This window comes from Gobius niger, assembly GCF_951799975.1.
Source record: "Gobius niger genome assembly, chromosome: 9".
Taxonomy (NCBI): domain Eukaryota; kingdom Metazoa; phylum Chordata; class Actinopteri; order Gobiiformes; family Gobiidae; genus Gobius; species Gobius niger.
This window is the reverse complement of record NC_136860.1, coordinates 28,011,704-28,032,294: the sequence shown is the minus strand read 5'-3', so window position 1 is coordinate 28,032,294 and position 20,591 is coordinate 28,011,704. Positions and strand designations below refer to the sequence as shown.

The following is a 20,591-nucleotide window of genomic DNA, read 5'->3' as shown; positions in this document are numbered from 1 at the left end:
CAAAAGTGCAACTATATAGCATACAAGCATTAATGGTAAAATCAAAGTCAAATCAAATCAAAGTGTCAGTGTAAGGAAAAGACACTAAGGAGTACAGACTGGGCTGGTCAGGATTTCAAATTGACCTTGAGTGAGAATGACAGATGATACAACAATGAATACAAGCTTTCACTTTTAGCGAACACATCAAGTGAATGTTATTATGGCCTTTAAACATGTGGAGAAGAGTTTTCTATGTTTTTTTTAAGAGAGTGAGAACATGGTGAATGCTGTTTATGAACTGCATGTTTCTCTCCACTTGCACTTGAGAACACACTGAAATCCTACTAAACTTCTGAACAAAAAAACATACATTTCCATTATATGTTTGCACCAAAACAGATTATGACAATATAGCAATATATAGATACTGTTTTCCAATTTGCTAAATATAAGCCATTTAAAACTCCTAAAATTCCAAGCCTTATGCGCATCAAGCTATCTCAGTCATTAAACTTTCATACCACAGGTTTTCTTTATTAATTATAGAATTCTGATGGCTACATAAATGGTTCAAAATGGTTGTATTCCCATGGTAATCCCGTTCCAAATCTGTTCACACCAGTAGCTTTATAACGATAGAACTAGCTTCTGTAAACACAAGCATTTACTTTCAATCTATGTAACAATCTGCCAGAGTAAAAGGTATACTCCAGAGTACAATTTGTGGAGAAAGCTATGACAAGCCGTAATGCGCGTCTCTAAGCTGGTGTCTGTGTGTGTGTGTGTGTGTGTGTGTGTGTGTGTGTGTGCGCGTGTGTGTCTGTAAACAGGCTGCAGAAAGAGGCGATGAGCGCTGACTAGGCCATCCCCCGGGGCCCACGCAGACGCCTATTACACACCCTCATCATCTCCCATCTGTCCCTGCAGATGCCCCTGCTGGGTAAACTGGCATCTACTGCACTGCACTCTCTTCACTCCTCTCTTAGCACAGTGTCACCGCGGCGCATTTTTTCCCCCACGCGCAGAAGGGACAGTCATTCTGAACAATATGTGCAGTCGACTTGCGAAGAAATGTGGTTGACTGGATGAAAGGGAACTGAGGGGGAAATTGCATCCTTTTTTTGTGACAAGTGCAAGTTTTCCAACGCAATTAGGTTTGTGAACTCAAAAGTTCACAGTTCTCACTGTTAAACAGGTGCAGTATTAACACATTGAAATTGTTAGAGAATTAACAATGTTATCCTCTAACACTCCTGAAACTGCCACCTTAACGTGGTGGAGGGGTTTGAGCCTGAATAAACCTGGGAGCTCTGTTGTCGGGGGCTTCGTGCCCCTGGTAGGCTCTCCTAGGGTAAACTGGTCCTAGGTGACGGGTCAGACAAAGAGCGGTTCAGAAGCCCCTTATGAGAGACCAACAGGCCCAGTTAGAATCGAGAGGCCGTCCTTTTGTGAACCCACCAACTGCAGGAGGATCCATAGGGGTCTGGTGCAATGTGATTGGGCAGCTCCAACAGCCTCCACAACTCGGCAACGGGAAAGTGGAAGAAAATGGATGGATGTATGTATGGATGTATGGATGGACAAAATAAGATTGCATACCGTTGAAAACCATTGGTAGAGTATTAAGAGTAGGGCTGGGCACCGTTAAACAATACCAGTATGTTATAAAAAATAAATAAATCATATTATAATATCAAAAAAAAAATATTCAGAGACCAAGTTTTGATGCTGTTGGTCCAAGGACAGAATTAAAGGAAGTTATGTGGTTGTTTCAGCTTGAATAAATGATACACATTTTAAAGAAATAGTTTTTTTTCTGTTATTTTTTTTCTGTTTTATGGTTCTAGATGACAAATATTTTAGTGTAGGCATCGGAAAAAATGTTCAGATATCAGTATCGTAAAACAAGTGTAGTTAAAGCAGTACTAAGTAACTGTTGCCCCTAGAGGACATAAGCGCAACTGCATTTGGTGTAGCAAGTTGCAATTTTTTAACTTATCAGTTGTCAGTGTGAGCAAATACTACGCTGACAGAAAAGGTCGAAGGGATAGAGGGATATTGTACATCAAATTACACAATGGAAATATTTTTTTTCACTCAAACCAGGCTGTAGATACTGTTTAAAGTGGTAGTTAGCTTTGCCTGCTAGCCTGCTAGCTTCTTCTTCGTGATTATTTTAGTGTGTATTGGTGGCTCCGGTCCGGTGGCAGTCAAGTTGCAAGTGTGGTTTTCTGGCCAGAGATGCCAGGGGGAGATGAAAGACCCCCAATCATCCCATTAACACTTGTATCCCCCACAGAACAGACACACCACACCTCCACCTGAGCACCCACAGGACACCACACCACCTGAGCACCCACAGGACACCACACCTCCACCTGAGCACCCACAGGACACCACACCTCCACCTGAGCACCCACAGGACAGCACCCACACAGCCACAACCTGTCACTGCTCCCAAGCCAGAGGAGTGGGTCTTGAGCCTGCTCTTAAAAACCTGAATATTCTCTGCGGCCCTGAGTTCCTCCATCCATCTATAGTTGCAACTATTCAAACTGCCTTCACAAAAGCCTTCACAATGAAATTACTCCTGCAGCAAAAGTCAGGGACAATTGGAAACACTTTACTCTCCCCACTTGACAAGCAGTGCCTCCGCAACGTCTCATTTTCAGCTCACAAAGGGGATTATTATCCCGAACAATGACCAGTGAAGTCGTGGAAATGCAGTCAACCGGAAGGTGTAAAAAAAGAAGTTTTGAAATAGTATTTATTTCTGGATTTGAAAGGTTTTTCACATCAGTGGTTTCTGAACTTTTCACACCAAAGGATATTTGGCTTTACATGAACGATCTTCAACAAAGATTACAGAGCAATGCAACAAATAGACAACACAAGGACTGAGCTGGCGAGTAAACCAGTCTCGGTCTGGAGCTAAAGAACAGAACAACTAATCATTTCTTTAATCAAATCCCAACCAATATGGAAGTAAATTAGAAAAAAGATTGATCTAAATCATCAGTCAGCGTAGAAAGCCTTTGGGGAGCGACTTGGAAAGAGCAGTTAAAGCGACTGGCAGCGGATTATTCATTTAACTACATATTTAACTAAACTATATCAATAAATACCATAATCTATTATTTGAAAACATTCAATTATGCTGCAACAATCTCAGCAATCGTAGTAGCTTTTTTGGGGATGAAATATGAAGAATAAACAAGAAACAAGAAATGACATATCCATCAGCAGCTTCTGTCTTCTCACATCACTAACACATCTAGTGCAATTATAGCTAACAAATCTATCTTGTGAAATAGACTAATTAGATCCTTCTAAAAACGGCACTCCTGCACAATTACGACTTTCATCCCAAGACTAAAACGCTTCAATTTTGTCTAAGTGGCACCAATTGAGACGTTGTTCTAAGTGAGCGCTAAAAGACCGGGTCAAAGAGCACGTGACGACGAGCAGAGATTTGAGCATGCATCTCATCTAATTGGCTAAAATTAAAGAATGAACAGCACTAACCTGAGCCTGAGCGTGGATGTCCGTGTGAGCGGTGCAAAGACACGGCGGGGGGGAGTGAGAGGGGGAGAGAAGACAACGGTAGATGGATTAGTTTTGTTGTATTTGTTTTGCAGCGGTAAAAGTATGGCGCTCACTACATTATCACGTACGACTGTTCTGAAAAATATCTTCACAAAACCGCACGGCAGCAACTCGTGTTTGTTGGAAATAATTGGGGATTTTTAGGAATTTCAATGTTGTGCATGAAATTTGATCATTGCATTTTTATTTTTGGTATGTTTAAGAAAATTATATGTAGATAAGTGTTAGTTCGGGAGCAGGACCTCACATACACCCTCTCCATCCTATGAACACCTCCCCGTCCCTCTCCTCAGTCTATCCTAAACGTGTGCCCTATTTCACTACTTTTCCCTCCGTCTATCTTTTACGTCAGTGGGGATGAAAGCCAGAGAGCTCGTCGTTGTCTCCTACGAAAGCCCCGAAACGACAACATAACATTAGTCGCCTCCGTCATCTTGCTTGTTCAATAAAGTTGTGTCACTTTAATTAGAGGTTGTGGTCCTTGTGAGTGAACCGTGGGATTCAGACAAGAAGAGCACACTCTTTATGAGACAAATGGTCCTTTTAATGATGTGTGATGCTACTTTTTCGCCTTTTGGTTCAATTCCAAGCAAGGCCAAGGCTGGCATCAACAACACTTGGTAAACTGACTGGAAGACAAAAAAAAACACAATCATGCTAGAGTCAAACGCAAAGGACACATTTTCCAAGGGGGACAATAAAGTGTACCTTAACCATAACCTCTTACTCTTATTTTCTCCAGTTCGAATTTACCCAAAATCTAAAAATTTCTGGACTGGAGCTCACAGCCTACAGGGCAGCATCACACCTCATTTGAAAGCTAAACTGATCTAAACTGATCTTTTTCCTCGTGCTGTTGCCGTATTCGTCGTCCCTTTTTTCATTTTCTTTTTCATTTCATTTTTGCCACTATATTGTGCTATTGTTGATTTTTTGTGGATTTTTTTTTGTGGGGCTTTTTATGGTCACTATTTGATATATTTTTGTAGCATTTTCACAGCCCATTTTTTTCTGTTTTGGTCGCTATTTTGACACTTTTTTCAAGATACTTTTTGATTTGGGTAAAGCCAAACTGGAGAAAATGTGCTCAGTTCAAAAGGGGGTTAAGAGGTTAAGTTACGTATTTGTTGCAAATTTAAAAAGCTAAATTTGACATGAATGTTGCTTAGAACTTTCTGTTCTAAAGGTTTCCCAAGGTTTTCCACAATATCGACTTTGAATAGACAATTTCAGAACCCTGATAATGAGATTTGTTTCAAGACCCAACTCTGCTTTAGGACTCGCTTTAATCAAAGGACTGAGACGAGGTCATACAGATATACCACATTTCAAAAGTCACTGGAATCAAAAGTATCAATTCTCACAGATTCCCTACTGAACACAAAAGTGAACATGCAGTGATCTTTCGTGCGTCAATTTGCTTTTTTTTTTTAATTTGCACCAAAAAATATTTCAACATGTGCACCCAATGAAGTGTCCAGAGCAGATTAAAATCAGCGCATTTGGTCGTGTGTTTAATTAATGTGACTGAATAATGATTAAGTACTTCATTATGTACTCTGGGTGGAGATGTGCTTATTTTGCCAAACCAAATGATGGGCTCGGCAAACATCTGAGTGTGGGGACGCCACAGTTGGTGGGAACAGCTGTGGCGTGGCCCTAGCTGCAGCTGATAGCGATATGGAGGATTTGTATGTGTCTGCGGATGGTGAGAGGGAAGAAGCGATGGCAGAGCATATGCTGCTAAAGGGGCTGCTTTGGTCTGTGTTTTAGTTGAAAATAAAGAATCATCATCTGTGTCACATCTATATTACCTTCAGTGTGAAGAAGTGAAGCATGCACAAACACTGACATCCTTCACTAACTAGGATTGAGTATGACTAAACTGGAGTGGATGTTGTTGAGAATTAAGTGAATGCATTAAGTGACAATAAAAGCATAAGGGATTCAACTAAGCTCAAAATGCCATTACCTATTAATGCCACACTTAAATCTAGGAGATCATTTATAAAGTTACATCTTCGAAAACACCTTGATAGCACTCTACTTTACTGCTCAGTTGCATAGTTATCGAATGGCACATCTCCATTTTATTCCTTTTTTTCCTCTTGTGAAGTTAAAGGTGCATTTTGCAACTTTTCATGAAGAAAAAAACTTGCTATTTGTAAGTAATTTACCTTATTGTGTGACCAATTGGCTGCATGGCTCAGGATCAATTGTTTTGTAGGTTTTCTAGTGAGAGCAGTGAAAACCTATTCGAAACTTTAAAAACAATTGATCCTGGAGAATCATAGAGGCCAATGTGATGGAAAGTAAAGGCGCCATAACCACTCATACAGCCGCTGGGTCACTGAGAGGTCAAATGCACACAAATAAACCTTTTTTTCCACATAAAAAAAGTTCCAAAATGAATCTTTAAGTTTTCTTGCAAATCCAGTTATGCTGTCATTCCATACACTCTTCTTGTTCTTGAGTGAGTTAATGGCAAGTCTGTTCTGAAAGCCCTCCATTAGTCTGCTCAAAAGTGCACTAGAGTATCCACCCAACACACTAAACACAAGATAACATAGCACTGGCTACATGAGTCTGAACCTGCTGTGAGAAACTGAAGAAAAATGAGGTATAATGGAGAAAATCCTTTATACTGTCAGTATAAAACTCCAACTTCAAATGCAGTCCCACCAGCCAGTAGACAAAGAAAGAAAAACAATGCCATCGCAATGAAAAATAGTGTAGAAATTGGCCCAAGTGAAGATGACCTCCTCAATGTACCACGCACCATTAGCAGGTACAATGAGCTGAAGTAAACAACACCCACTGGAACAATCCCCTATACAAGCGACAAAAACATTAATAGTATATAGCGCGTCTGGTACTGAAGGGGACATGATCACGAGAACAACATGGGAGAAATAGGGGGAAAAAAGGAGTAGCGAGTATCCAGGTAATGGGTAATACGACAGGCTTTTAGTTGCAAGATAATAATAGGCTGCACTGGCAAATGATTCTGTATTATGCATTACAGTAAGACAATTGTTTTTCATTTCTTTCTACGCAAAGACTGATGATTCGATGTCCACTCCCAGCACAATATATGGTCATTGTGTCCTTAGTCAAGACGCTTAACCCAAATCGCCTCCTGTCTACATGTCAAATAGGGATCAAACAACTAATATCATGGCTGGTGCTGATGCCAAATAATTTCGTAACCATGCCTTGAGTTTATGGAAAGTCTGCACTGAAATAGCCCGCAGCTGAACACATGATAAAATATCAGGCTAACACAGACTTCTGTAGATAATTTTCATCAAAAATAGAAGAAAATAAGGTGCAGGATGGGCTAAGTTATAATAATATAGTATAGATGTGAAAACAGCATAGTAATTTCATGCCATATTAAAGAAGAACTAAATAACTTGTTGACTTTAATAAATCCTTTTCGTAGTCCCTCTGGGGGTAATACAAGTGTTGATGAGATGACTGGGGGGTCTTTCATCTCCCCCTGGTGTCTCTGGCCAGAAAACCACCCTTGCAACTTCCCTGCCTCCGGGTCAAAGGCGCAATATACACTAATAGAATCACGAAGAAGAAGCTAACAGGCTAACGGGCAAAGCTAACTGCGGGCTAGCACAACTTAAACAGTATGTACAGCCAAGTCTGAGTGGAAAAAAAGTATCTCCATTGTGTAATTGGATGTACAATATCCCTCTCTCCCTTTGTCTTTTCTGTCAGCGTAGTATTTACTCTCACGGACAATAAATGAGTAAAAAAAACGAAACATGCTACGACACCTGCAGTTGTGGATTTTAGGGGAATGACTTAGTTCTGCTTTAACTAATATATCAAAATCACTGCTTCAGAAAAGTATAAGAGAGAATAATTGTAAGGGAAAATAGCAGCAAAGACTTTTAGACATCCACTGGACACAATGTGTTTTACAATGAGCCGTAGTAGATCTTGTTTATAGACAAAGGGCAGCAAGAACAAATGTCACTCACTGCTGGACAAGTCTGACAGATTTATCGGTCGACTGATGCATTGGTTTATCTGTAGGCTGTTGTGTGTGTAGGTGAATGCAGTTCCTTGATGTGTAAGGCTTTGGGTGCCCAGTGGGAATGAACTATAATAATGAGGAAACCTGCAGTGTCTTTTTGCTTTGCATCCAATCATGTATAAAAAAAAAAGTAATTTCTCAATTCACATTCATCTGATGAGAGACTGACAAATCTTATGAAACGCATCGGTACATGTACAGCTTTGAGGAAAGGAAGGAAGCAACAGAGGAGCCACAGAAACATCCCGAACATTGATGTTTTGGGTTATTACGGGGTGATGAAGTATTTTAGAAGGAGGTCCAGAAGAGTTGCCAGGTATTAAAGAATTAAGTTCTGCATAATGATGAGTGCGTGACAAGGGATCAAGGCTGATGAAAAGTATAGCACAGAGTTGCTCTTAAGCCTGGATGACAAAATGATCTCCTCGCACTTCCTGATAATGAAAATAAGGGATAACAGTGTCTCTCCACGGAGCCAAGGCTGTGTCAGGATTTAGATCAAAGCGCCATTTCGCATTTTATATCAACTTTTGTCATGCAATATTTGAGGAAACTTAAAAGACATCTCGAAACAGTGCGGACAACAGAGAATGTAGTTCATATTTATATTGCATAAACTGAACTTGATAGCCTTGATCTGTAGATACAAAGAGCCTTTACAGGATTTATGCAGGACATTATTATTCTAGTCATCAGGTTTTGCTCTCCCCAAAACCACTACATCAGCTTTAGACATCAATACACAAATCATTCGGCAATAATGCTGAATAATATTCTCTCGTTTAGTCTGTGATCAGTTGAATCATCAGAGGATTCAGAGGATTTGTATATTTTACAAGTATTTAACCCCACACCAACTTCAGCAACTGCAAAATGTGTGAGAAAAAACAAACATATTTACCATTTTATAGCTTGAAAAAAGCATCAGCAGTTACACCGTAAAGACTTGTGGATGGATTAAGTAAGCAGGATTACAGAAACAGGCACAAATGAAACAAAACACCACTCCAGGTATGGTTTCGATGAGGATGTAACATTGTAACCAGCTTAAAACTGTTGGCCAAGAAAGCACACAAAAAACAATTTCCGTGGACTGTATAAAACGCCAGTATGTTTGCATGCTTCCCTGTACTTTGTAGCCGACTTGTATTGCATTCACAGTGGATATGTGGGTTTGAACATCTTGTGACATTTACAAGTGAAGTCAAGAGCTCAGAATTAGTAATAAAATATGTAACACAGAATATATAGTGCTGGAGGTAGTTAGCACTTTTACTGCTGCTCTATAGAAACGCCTGACGCTGCATGGGAATCTATGATGTGACTTTAATTTATACGTGACAGGGAGAGGAAATGGCCCGATATAAAATGGAGATGAAAATGGAGACGGGAGGCTATTATTAAATAGAGAGGCAACTTTTTTTAAATTATACCAAGGCTTATCTGGTGCTCTTTTGTGTAAAACATGGTCTAAGTAAGGAAACTTCTCTTTCCATAAGTAATCACTGTCATAAATTCCAATGCATTTAATGTTTGGCCAGACGCTCTGTGCAATTTGCTTTTACAATTAGGAGGTAGCGGCTATGGCTAACCTTTCCGTTTGAAGTACGTGCAGTAGACCCGGCCATCTGTCCAGAGGCATCGGGACGGGGTCAGGGAATATGATGTTCTATTATCTGTATGCGCCGGTAAAAAGGCTGGGTGCCATCTCTTTCCAGGGTTGGATCTACAGAGGAGGAGAGGCCCGTGCCGGAGCATCGGTGTCTCGTAATTACCCCCTCTTTGGCCCCAGTGTACTCCTGCTGCACTGCCATACATGCGAGGGCTGTTCTAATGAAGATAGGTACAAATTCAGTGCAGAAAACGTGAGCGGCAGCAGCTGAGGGGTTAGTGAGAGAGTGTGGGTGATGGCTACACAGGCAGCAGCAAGGGAAAGTGGTCCAAATACATAAACTTTAGAAACTCAAAAATAATGCAAGAGGTAATGACATTGTAATAATAGTAACTTTGCAAGACTTCACAGACTATACGGGCAAAATGTCCTTCAAATTCCATTCCCTTTACAGAAATGATAATGTTGTTTTCACTTGGTTGTGGGCGTTTGAAGTGTAGTCTATCAGCTACATGCAATAGTTAGAACATTTTGAATTAAAGATTAGGTATACTTAACTGTTTCAATACAGACATTTCTACTCTGGTTTTGACATGCTTCAACACCGCTGGGGCAACCTGTTTAGAGTATAGGGTGCCCACAGAGGACGCCTACAGATGTTGAGCTAAATTTGGTCAGAACTACCAAGATATGTTAGATAGAAACCATAGATGCTGTGAGTATTTGTATTAATGTCCACAAACCATCTCATTCTAACACTCTGACCTGTTATCTGCCGTACGGTTAGGTTTAGGGTTGGAGGTATTTTCTGCATATCCAGATCTCAAAGTGTATTGACAGGAGAGCTTACATCCTATGCCAATGTGATATCTCATTTGAAAGCCAAGACATTCTAGTTTCTAAACATATAAGTTCTGTATGGTAGCCATACCACCCTTGCTCTGCCGGATCCCATTAGACCTTGGACGCTAAGCAGGAAAGGGCCTTGTCGGTACTTGGATGGGAGACCGTTTGGTAACACCAGGAAGCCTGGCGAATGTCATGCTACCTAGCAACCGTTTTGCCTTATTGAGCAGACATTCAACTTCGTGCTACTATGGCATCCGGTTTAGTACAACTGTAAGAGCAAACAAAACAGCTCTGACTAATCATTGTTTAAACAGTAGTGTATTGACAAGGACCATAGAGAGGCGCAGAAACTATCACAAAGCTGCCAGTTTCACTAGCCCTGTGGCTTAATTCGGTTTGCCAAATGCACAAACATCCACCACCGCCAAGACAAGCACTTGGCAGCACAGGGCGGCACCAAACGTTTCACTTGGGGAAGTCAAGCTACGGATTAAGACCATCATCATGAGGACACACACGGTTCATGTAGGATAAACAACAGTATTCACAAAATTGCACTAAGAAATACTGTCTTGGATGAGTTTGGAAGCCATTTGCCAAAGGAGGTTCATAAAACAGTCTTCATAATCTCGATGTATAGAAATGCTGGCCCAGGCTCTGTTGGCGCCCAAGGCAAGCTTTTAAATGGCACCCTGCAGTATGAAAACAGTATATGAGGTACAACAGACAGCATCATTTGGTGCTTGTTTGAGACACTCCATGAATTAAGTCCTAATTAATTTTGTCTCATACTTACGTGGTAATGTTCGTGGGTACTTGAACGGCAAAGAAAGAAAGCAGTGTGGAATGGATGATGTAAGGTATCAAACAAACAGTGAATATGCTGTATATCATTGGAAAGCTAAGAACCAGAATTCAGTCACTGAGTTTTAACCTCCCCAAACATATTTTGATTGCTGCGCAAAATACAGCAATAAGCATCAATATGAAACTAATCAAAGCAGGGACAGAAACTAAAATGGAAATACCTAAAGTAGCCTAATATAATAAAATCGACCATTGCTGAAGCCAAGTGTTTATATTTTAGCTGAAGAAATAACTGATCTAACATATAATGATCAGATCACTTCATGTGAGTTGTTTATATTAATGTAACCTAAAGCCTGTCACATAAGGATAATTAGTGTAGAAAAGTCCAGTGATCCTTGTTAAATGTTTATCCAAGAGTTTATCAATAGGTATTAATGATAATTGATCTGTAATATTATGACAATAGAATATGACTTTATTGATATTAAAATGGGGAAAAGAGTAAATTCATTTTTTTACTCAGAGAAAGACACTTTTAAGAAGGTGGTTTCGGTAAATATCGGGTATCGGCAGATACTCAAAACCCAGTATTGGTATCGGTAGCAAAAAAGCTGGATTGGTGCATCTCTAGAGAAGTGTAGAAATATAGGCGGGACAAGGGAATCACAGTCTAAAAACATTGTAATGTATCGCATCGGCTCCTAACCTGCGGTCTGTTTCCGGTGTGTGCTCACGCGCAGCTCGCCTCAACTGTGAACCAGCACGAATATCGGAAATGAGGAATTACAAAGTCACTATATTTTTGTTTTGGGAAGAATTAAAATCTAAGCACGTCTACAAGAGAACATAAGCAAATTAGTGGAAACATTTAATTGCCATTTGAATTTACTCTTTATCTTCAAATCAAGTCTAATTATCTTTTGCTCTTAATGTGGCTTTTTGTATATCCTTTATACACCAAACAAAACCATTTCATCTGTTTCACTGCTTTGTCTCGTGTTCACAAAAGGCAGATGAACATGTGCACAACACTGGTGAAAAAACATATTGATTTTCTGTATTCCATGAAGAGAAGCTTGTGCTTCTATTGAACTTAACCACATCCTCCCATTAGTTACAGCAGCTGCTCGACTCTAATGTTAACAGATTTGACAACTGTGTTACAAGTAATGGGGGAAGACTGCTTTGTATGACTGAACTCCAGCCTTTACTGGGATCAGCGCAGCGGTCTCATGTGACTTCATACACGGAGTGATTTTTTAGTTATTTGAATTAAATGACATTACATCACAATACAGTACATAGAGATCAAAGTGTACACATATAAACATCAAGTTTTGCATTGCTGGTTATACTAATAGTAGAATGTTTTTGACATATTTATAACAATTGTCAATGAGTTTGTAAAATAGTGTAGTATTTTTGCCACTGACACATCCCCCACCTTCCAGTCCTTTCTGAATGTGTGATTATGTTCTGGGGAAAGAGAAACCATAAGCACAGGATGGCAGCATTTCCAGTTTGCCCTGCGGCAACTTGGCTCCTAGAACCAGTCTTACCTTCACTGAGGGTGACTGAATAAATGAAGGATGGACCAATGGATGGTAAAAAATGTGTAGTGGTAACTGTAGAAGAAGCAGAAGCACAGGAGTATAAGCAGAATTATTGCTGTTGAATTGCACATATTTTAAAGCCTTATACGTCAGTTCACTTTTCTCCATTCACTAACCTTCACCGTAGCTAGAAGTATTACAGTGAGAAGCCTACAAATACTCAGTATGTGTCCCAGAACTGCATGAGCCACGTTATAGCTACACAATGTACATGTGTATTCTTCTATACTGCCAAACAAACCCGCAGCAGTGCATGGACACAAGCCGCTGGTGAAAAAAAAACACTTTGGGGGTGGACAAGGAAAACACTGTCTACAGAAAAGACAGGAATGAGCAATGCAAGGCCCCGGGCATCACCATTAAAAACACATATCTCCTGTATCCGTGGCGCAGTGGCTGGGAGGTACTCAACATCAGACTGGTATTGCATTTCACAGGCAGCGCACACTTGATTTCTGCATTTGGTGGCACAAAAGTTGCGGAAAGCGTGATGAAATTCAAATGTCTCCGACAATTATACGTCCAATTTGTGTGCTTCTCTGGGAGTGCTGCATTGACATCTGGAGGCTGTGAGTAAAGCAGCCTCTGTGGAAATGCACTGTGCTAACATGGGTCCTATAGGAAATTAGGGTTGTGCTAACTGTGCTTTAATATAATAGCTGTAAACCCTACCTATTCTGGTATACAGTAGTTGACACTTAGAAAGGGATCATTTATTTCTATTATACAAGAAAAAAAGGCATACCCTATGCATTTCAAATTAATTCCACATTTTCTTATATTAGTATTCAGTTTATGTTAGTGTATTACTGTATTATTTACTCTACTTTATACATGTACTGTAATATGATTAAAGGCCCTATACCTGATGTTTTTGTACAAGCAATAAAAAGCAATAAAAAAAAAATAGAGCACATTGATTTTAATTTGGAAATTGTGATCCAATTTCATGAGTTTATAAGAACTTTTGACATGTTTTGATATTTTTGGCCTTGTTGTTCACAATAAATAAAAAGACTTTATAACTTGATGCACAACAAAGGTGTATCTACATTTACATTATACTGAAGTTCAAAACAAAATGTATTCCTACACACACAAAAAACAAAAATCATCCCTTAGCCTATGAAAAATTAGAAATTGATGAAATTGATGTAAAGTCAAAGTTTGCGTCAGTAATTTCACTTTCAGCTGCATTTATCGAAAATGACAAAATTTGACTCTACCTTTTTTTCTTTTTTTTTTTCAACAATACGCAGACCTGTTCATTAAGCAGCTTAAAAGATTACAGACTGCCGATCCTCCTTGTTGAATCCATAGCGCTATCAAATCTGCACAGAACGTGTTTTGTTCCCAGTGACGGACAGACACTCATTTGGAGCATGCATTATTCATCACATTACAGTGGGCCTTGATCAGTTTCATACCACAACGAAGGGACTCGCATGGGCTCGCTCATTAAAACTACACTTCCCGGTTTACTTTACAACTCCTACACGCTCTGGTTGACATTGTGGCCATTTTTGCTTGTTATTTTCAACACTGACACACTCCTCTCCACTCTCTCCTTCTTTCCCACAACCTCAGGATGACTGGATGAGTTGTGCAATGCCGTAAAGTGCATTTGTTGTCATTGTTGCTGAAGGGAGCCCGACCAAAGTCACAGCGGGAGTTCCTCCTGCAGCTACTTGGGAGATGATGGCCATTAAGGTGTGGATGGATCTTTCATATTGCTCCTCTATGTCCAGTTTAAAAGACAGAATGTTAGTTGAAAACAGGTAATGTGCTGGACTGATGAAATTACTCCGAGTTCACAGAATTACGTTCTGTTATTAACCAAAATAAAAAGCATGCATTATAATTCTCTCAACTTACTCAATGCATGCTGGACCTGGGTATAAAATAAAACAACTACAACAACAACAACTAACACTACTGCAGCGCTTTTCTTGCTTTGTCGATTTTTCTTTGAGCATTATTGGTCAGGATGCCGATTACTGTATGTCCTCATCTCTGCATCTGTGGTTAAATCTTTCATGGTTCTTGAAACACGCTCGTGACTCTTCTAAGCTCTCCAAATGTCGAAATGCTTTTACATATGTTTGTCCAAATCTTCCATGTATAGGCTTACTGTAGTAACGTTCATTGTGTCTACTATTGTGTATACAGATGTAAAGATAAAGATTTCAACATCTCTAATCCTAGGGTCTGACCAAATGAACTCTGAAAGTTATACTACTATCACTGTTACTGCTACTACTACTACCCTACTTCCATCCATCCATCCATTTTCTTCCGCTTTATCCGTGGCCGGGTCACGGAGGCAGCAGTCTCAGCAGAGATGCCCAAACTTCCCGATCCATGCACACCTCCTCCAGCAGTTCTTGGGGATCCCGAGGCGACACCAGTCCCTCCAGCGTGTCCTGGGTCTTCCACGAGGCCTCCTCCCAATAGGACATGCCTGGAACACCTACCAATGGAGGCGACCAGGAGGAATCCGGAACAGATGCCCGAGCCACCTCAGCTGGCTCCTTTTGACGTGAAGGAGCAGCGACTTTTCTCTGAGCTTCTCCCAGGTAACTGTGCTCCTACTACAACCAATAATAATAATAAATGCATTGGTTTTACATAGTACAATTTTCCAAATACTCAAAGGTGCTTTACACTGCATGAGTCATTCTCTCCACACTCGATGGGAAGCTACTATTGTAGCTGCTCTGGGTAGGCTGATGAAAACAAAGCTGCCCTTATTGGCCTGGCCACCACCAACCAGTCACTCACTCACACAATCAATATTCATAAATAGGTAGAAGAGTATCTCCAAAACAACAATAGGCAGCACCTGCAGGAGATGCCAAACCTTCCAGTTAAAAGCGCTGTCATCAAGGCAAGGTTAAAATATACTTCACGGTAACTATCCGTGGAAAAATCCTTTCTCTCCTTAATGGCGCTGTGACAACCTGTATGGTGCACTTGCAACTGAAGTGATCTCGACTAGGCTATGGTGCATTCTTTTGGGTTGGTGGAGTTAACTGGATCACCCAGAGGAATCTCACTCACACATGGAGAGAAAAGCATACATACAAACACGATCCAGGAACCGAACCAGGGACCTTCTTGGTGAGGTAAGAATATGTGCTTATGTATTTTTTTAGTTGGTGTAATTAAGTTGATTAATGATGTGCGTAGGTGTTGTTTTCTCCTAATCACTCAACAGTTCATACTCTGCTTTCGCATTCTGTGAAACTTTTTGGCTCTGTTTAATTGCGGCTTGCATCGTGATAAGTTCCATTTGCATACATGAAATTAAAATCATGGGTGCAATATGGCAGAGAAACATAAGGTCTGGGTTTGTATTCTGTGCAGCAGAAAATCTATAAAACTGCATACAACACACCGAGAAAATGTTATTATCTGCACCAAACTAGGAGCTTTACTTTCCTCCTCTTGGTCTGCAACATCATGATTGTTATTGAACGTTGCCAGCACACGCAATTACACAGAAGATACAATCCCTAAAGCAAAATTATATTATTAAAATTGTTATTCAAGACTGCCTAAAATGTTGTACACTTAAAACAGTTTTGGTGATAAGAACGGGCAAGGTGAGATGGCGTGAATAACAACCAATCAGTGTTACTGCTATGTACTCGTATACGAGACCAACTGTGGAGCTTGGAAAATAAACTCAGACTGACTGGATTCCTTTAATGATCTGACTACTTTGCCACAAATATCAGAAAACGACTCTACAGTGGCAGCACATTCAGAAGAGACTGCTAGTTAGCTGTAATGATGACAGTTTTCATTTTGCCAAACTGATTTTAACTAAATTTGGCTTCTGTTTCACTTGTCTGCTTGTGTACCGTATTTTCCGGACTATAAGTTGCTCCAGAGTATAAATCGCACCAGCCTTGGCAACTACCTGGGCATGGAGATGTAACTGCACCGTTGACAAGCCTCTCCCGGCATCACGTTGTTCAAGCTCTCATTTGCAAACTCGTTCCTCTGGCTTTGGCCATCTAGCTTTGTTTGTTTTCTTCATTGCAGTAAGAGTAACCTTCACTTTTTGCCAGCCTCTCACAAGTTTCCCACTCACGCCACATTTTCTTTCTGCTGCTCGATTACTGTTTTTTAAATCTTCAGTGGTAAAGGAGTAGTAGATACTGGTACACAAGCCTAGAGCGCCCTCTAGTGGCTGTCAGTGTAAAAATAACAAACATGTGATATTATATATTTTGATATATTAGTCGCTCCTGAGTATAAGTCGCAACCCTCAGCCAAACTATGAAAAAAGTGTGGTTTATAGTACGGAAAATACGGTAAATCTAGTGCATAACCCAGTGCTCGTCTCACGTCTAGATAAATGGATATGAGTCAGGAAGGGCATCTTGCAGCTGTCAATAAATACAAATCAATGCACTTTTTGTGGTAGCTAATGTCTCAGCAATGTCCAAGAGTTGATTCCAGGAATGTGTGCGTCTTTGTATATAGCGTTTGCATCAACCAAAAGATAGAAGTCAAAAGTAAAAGGTCCACACACGTTGTGCAACACAGCATGAAGGGAGGGTAAAAAAGGCAGAAGACAAAATTCCCTTTGAGGATGCAAAAAAAGTTAACGATTTCCATCCTGCATTAATGCTTTCTATCCAAATTACATTCTCGCCTTCAATAAAACACGGGTCCAAAGCCATAAGGGCTTTTGTGCGTAGAGGCAGCTATTTAAAACTGGCAGTGCTATGACAGGGCACTACAACAGGGGGGCATATAGACCTTGTTAGCAGGCACTAAACCATCTGTACACAAAATCTCCACTCGACACACAGAGGAATAGTGCACTCACGAGCTGGGGCGTCATTTGCATATTGACCTCTACAGACCCGAGTGTCCTTTGCAGCCCATTCAAGCGTACAAGCAGCATTCATAAAACACTTTGCCTCTTCAAAAACCACGACCCGATGGGAGAAGCGCTGTCACGAAATATTCACAGCTACACCAGCAACTCCGCCGCGGAATATCAAAAGAAGCCCATCTGTCCGCGTCTCGCACTCGACAAGCGCCTGTTTATTGCTTAGGTTTTGATGCCAAGTGACAGGGCACGTCCAGTGATTTTGTTTGGCTAAAGACACAAAGAAAACAAAAAAAAACAGGGGGCATGCAAGTCCCAGCGCAGCATCTGTAGCATCAGTGTTATTGTAAAGTGAAATGTATTTTATCTGTGCGGCATGGAGACAGCAGGTGGTATACAAACAACTTCTTTTTGCAAACAAAATGAATGAAAATATTGCAGTGAATACAAATATACAATGATTGAGTAAAAGACATACTGTGAACAACAAATGGACACACTAATGACCTTTTTGTGAAGGTAAAACTGCAAAAATTTAAAGATCTTGTTAATTTAAAAATTGTATTGACCATACAGAAAAGGAAGCATAGGTTGGTGCCAGAACAGATATACAAGAAAATGACTTAGATCACTAATACAAGACAAACCTCCATAAAACAGGAGGGTTTCTTGGTTGCTGGGGTAAGATCATGGAATTCATTAAAGGATACATTCAAATGTTCTAAAAAAAAAAAAAAAGATTTAAAAATGTTCAAGGAGATGCAACTTGAGGAATATAAAATTATATAATATAATTTGTATGTTGAAATGGGAAAAATGTTTAAATAAATAAATGAATGAAATAGATCCTGCTCCTGTCCTGGATTATATATATATATATATATATATATATATATATATATATATATATATATATATATATATATATATATATATATATATATATATATATATATATATATATATATATATGTATAGGGCTGGATTTGTCCTTTTTTATACCTGGTCTGGACCTTACACCGGTTGGTAAACCAAAGCTCGCGAGCCAAATGAAGCCCGTTTAGGACTTGCCTGAGGCCCCCAAACATGACCAAGCCCAATGCACTGGCTAAAAAAAGGTACAGCAACAATATATTCACTGACATAAAGAAAGGTAATGACTGCTCTTATTGTCTTGCTTTTTCTGTGCGTGTTGAGGCGATGACATTCATTTCAGAATGTACCTGTTTTAAACATCCCAAACTGCGATTCACCCAGCACTACTGGCTCAACGGTTCCAAAACCCAATGTGGCCCTTGCACCAGAAATTTGCCCATATCCGGTCTATAATCTAGATTTAACCCTGGTTACTTCATATCCCTACCATTTTTAGTGTTGTTTAATTTAATATGTTGTTTGAAAATGACTGTGTAATGTGAAGGAATTTAGGGGTTGCCTCCAAGTGGTAAACAAGTGCTCCTTGTATGAGAACATTGCCTGATAAACACAACTTTGGATATAATTACCAAGGCTATTTTCTGCATTCAGCGCAGCAATGGCAATTTTGCATAGCCTTCTCTGTATGGTAGCATTTGCATTTTTGCGCGTAACCAGGTGCAGAGTGAAGTCATTGTGTGAACATGGAATGATGAGGTCAGATTTATTTCTATTATGTTTCTAAATAAAGAATGAAAGCCATTACCCTGTGACTGTAGCAGTCAGTAAGTAAGATACAAACCTGCAATAAGGCATAAAAATAAACGCACGGTGTATAAACAACAAACTGCAGAACATGGGCTGGATGGCAAAACATGACTGAACAGACTTGTTTATCTCAAAACAGTAGTATATTGGAAAATTATAGTTATAAATGTAATGTGTGTCTCTTTGCTATTTATAAAATCCATAAAATAAAAACTTAAAAGGGGAAAGTAGCTTGTAACACACTCATGTGCCAGTGCACAGACTCAAGAAAACAACACGCTTTATGAAATGCTTGACAAATGAGCAAAGAATTACTCCCAAGAAAGAAAAAATATAAATAATTTGAGTGAGTGATACTTCGCAAGTTCAGACTTTTTTTTACGTTTAATTTGAGATCCTTTCAGTATGTGCTGTAATTACTATTATTTTATTTCATTTTATTTTTTCAGATTTAGACCAGATTTACACCAAATTTAGTCCAATTTAGGCATACAGTAGTTCACACTCTTTTTAGGTCTAGTTATGTCTAGTTAGGGGACAGATTTTATGAGGTGATACTTTTATCATATGGTACTTGGTGTAGAAAATCTGAAAACCACTGTTCCATACAACTGAACCAATAAGATAATTCACTGTGTAATCAATGGAATTTGTAATTTGTCTCCTAACATCTCGTCATGTTAAGTTTGCCATAAATCTTGAACACACATTACAAGTAACAAGTTACAGTAACTTGGATTCAGTTTTGATTTCGGTAATGTGACTGCTTAGTGCAATGTTAAAAAAGCAGTAAGTAACTTTTTGCCTTAATATATCCTTTTCGTAGTCCCTCTGGGGGCAATACAAGAGTTAGTGGGATGATTGGGGGGTCTGTCATCTCCCCCTGGTGTCTTTGGCCAGAAAACCACCCTTGCAACTTCCCTTCCTCCGGGCCGGAGGCGCAATACACACTAATAGAATCACGAAGAAGAAGCTAACAGGCTAACGGGCAAAGCTGCGTAATTGTGTAATTGTAACTGTGTAATTCCATTGTGTAATTCGGTTGTGGTACAATGTACAATATCCCTCTCTCCCTTTGTCTTTTCTGTAAGCGTAGTATTTACTCTCACGGACAATTAATGAGTAAAAAAAAAACGCTGTAAAAACATGCTATGACAACTGCAGTGCCGCTTATGGCCTCTAGAGCCATGAGTTACTTAGTTCTGCTTTAAGCCAAATTAACTATTTCTGTATCGTCAAATGCTTAGTCAGAAGAATGTCTTACTTGGTTTTTCAGATCCAGTTTGGGGCAGGGGCGACCTCCGTTGAAAGCCTTCTCGCGGAGCCACTTTGAGCGCATTTTCAGGCCGCTGCCACAGGAGGCGCTGCACGCAGACCAGGCTGACCAGTCACTCAGCTTGCAGTCCAGCGGGCAGGGGATGTGGCAGACCTCCACCATAAAGCCTGGGACCCAACCGAAGGGGAAACAGTAGCAAGAAAGCGGCTTAATTGTGTGCCCCGCTACAGTGAAAGCGGCATTAAAACTGTCAGACA

At 39.9% G+C, this 20,591-nt stretch overlaps 2 protein-coding genes across 3 annotated transcripts in view; both read right to left on the bottom strand.

The window, feature by feature from the left end:
- thsd7ba (thrombospondin, type I, domain containing 7Ba) overlaps positions 1 to 20,591 on the bottom strand; it is a 254,772-nt gene that overhangs the window by 39,223 nt on the left and 194,958 nt on the right. Inside the window, exon 16 of the mRNA XM_079563517.1 lies at positions 20,323 to 20,501. Within this exon, the coding sequence (XP_079419643.1) occupies positions 20,323 to 20,501 (179 nt within the window). The remainder of the gene's footprint in view (positions 1 to 20,322; positions 20,502 to 20,591) is intronic.
- The window catches only part of LOC306968168 (histamine N-methyltransferase A-like), a 208,948-nt gene that overhangs the window by 67,065 nt on the left and 121,292 nt on the right, over positions 1 to 20,591 (bottom strand). The window lies entirely within an intron of this gene.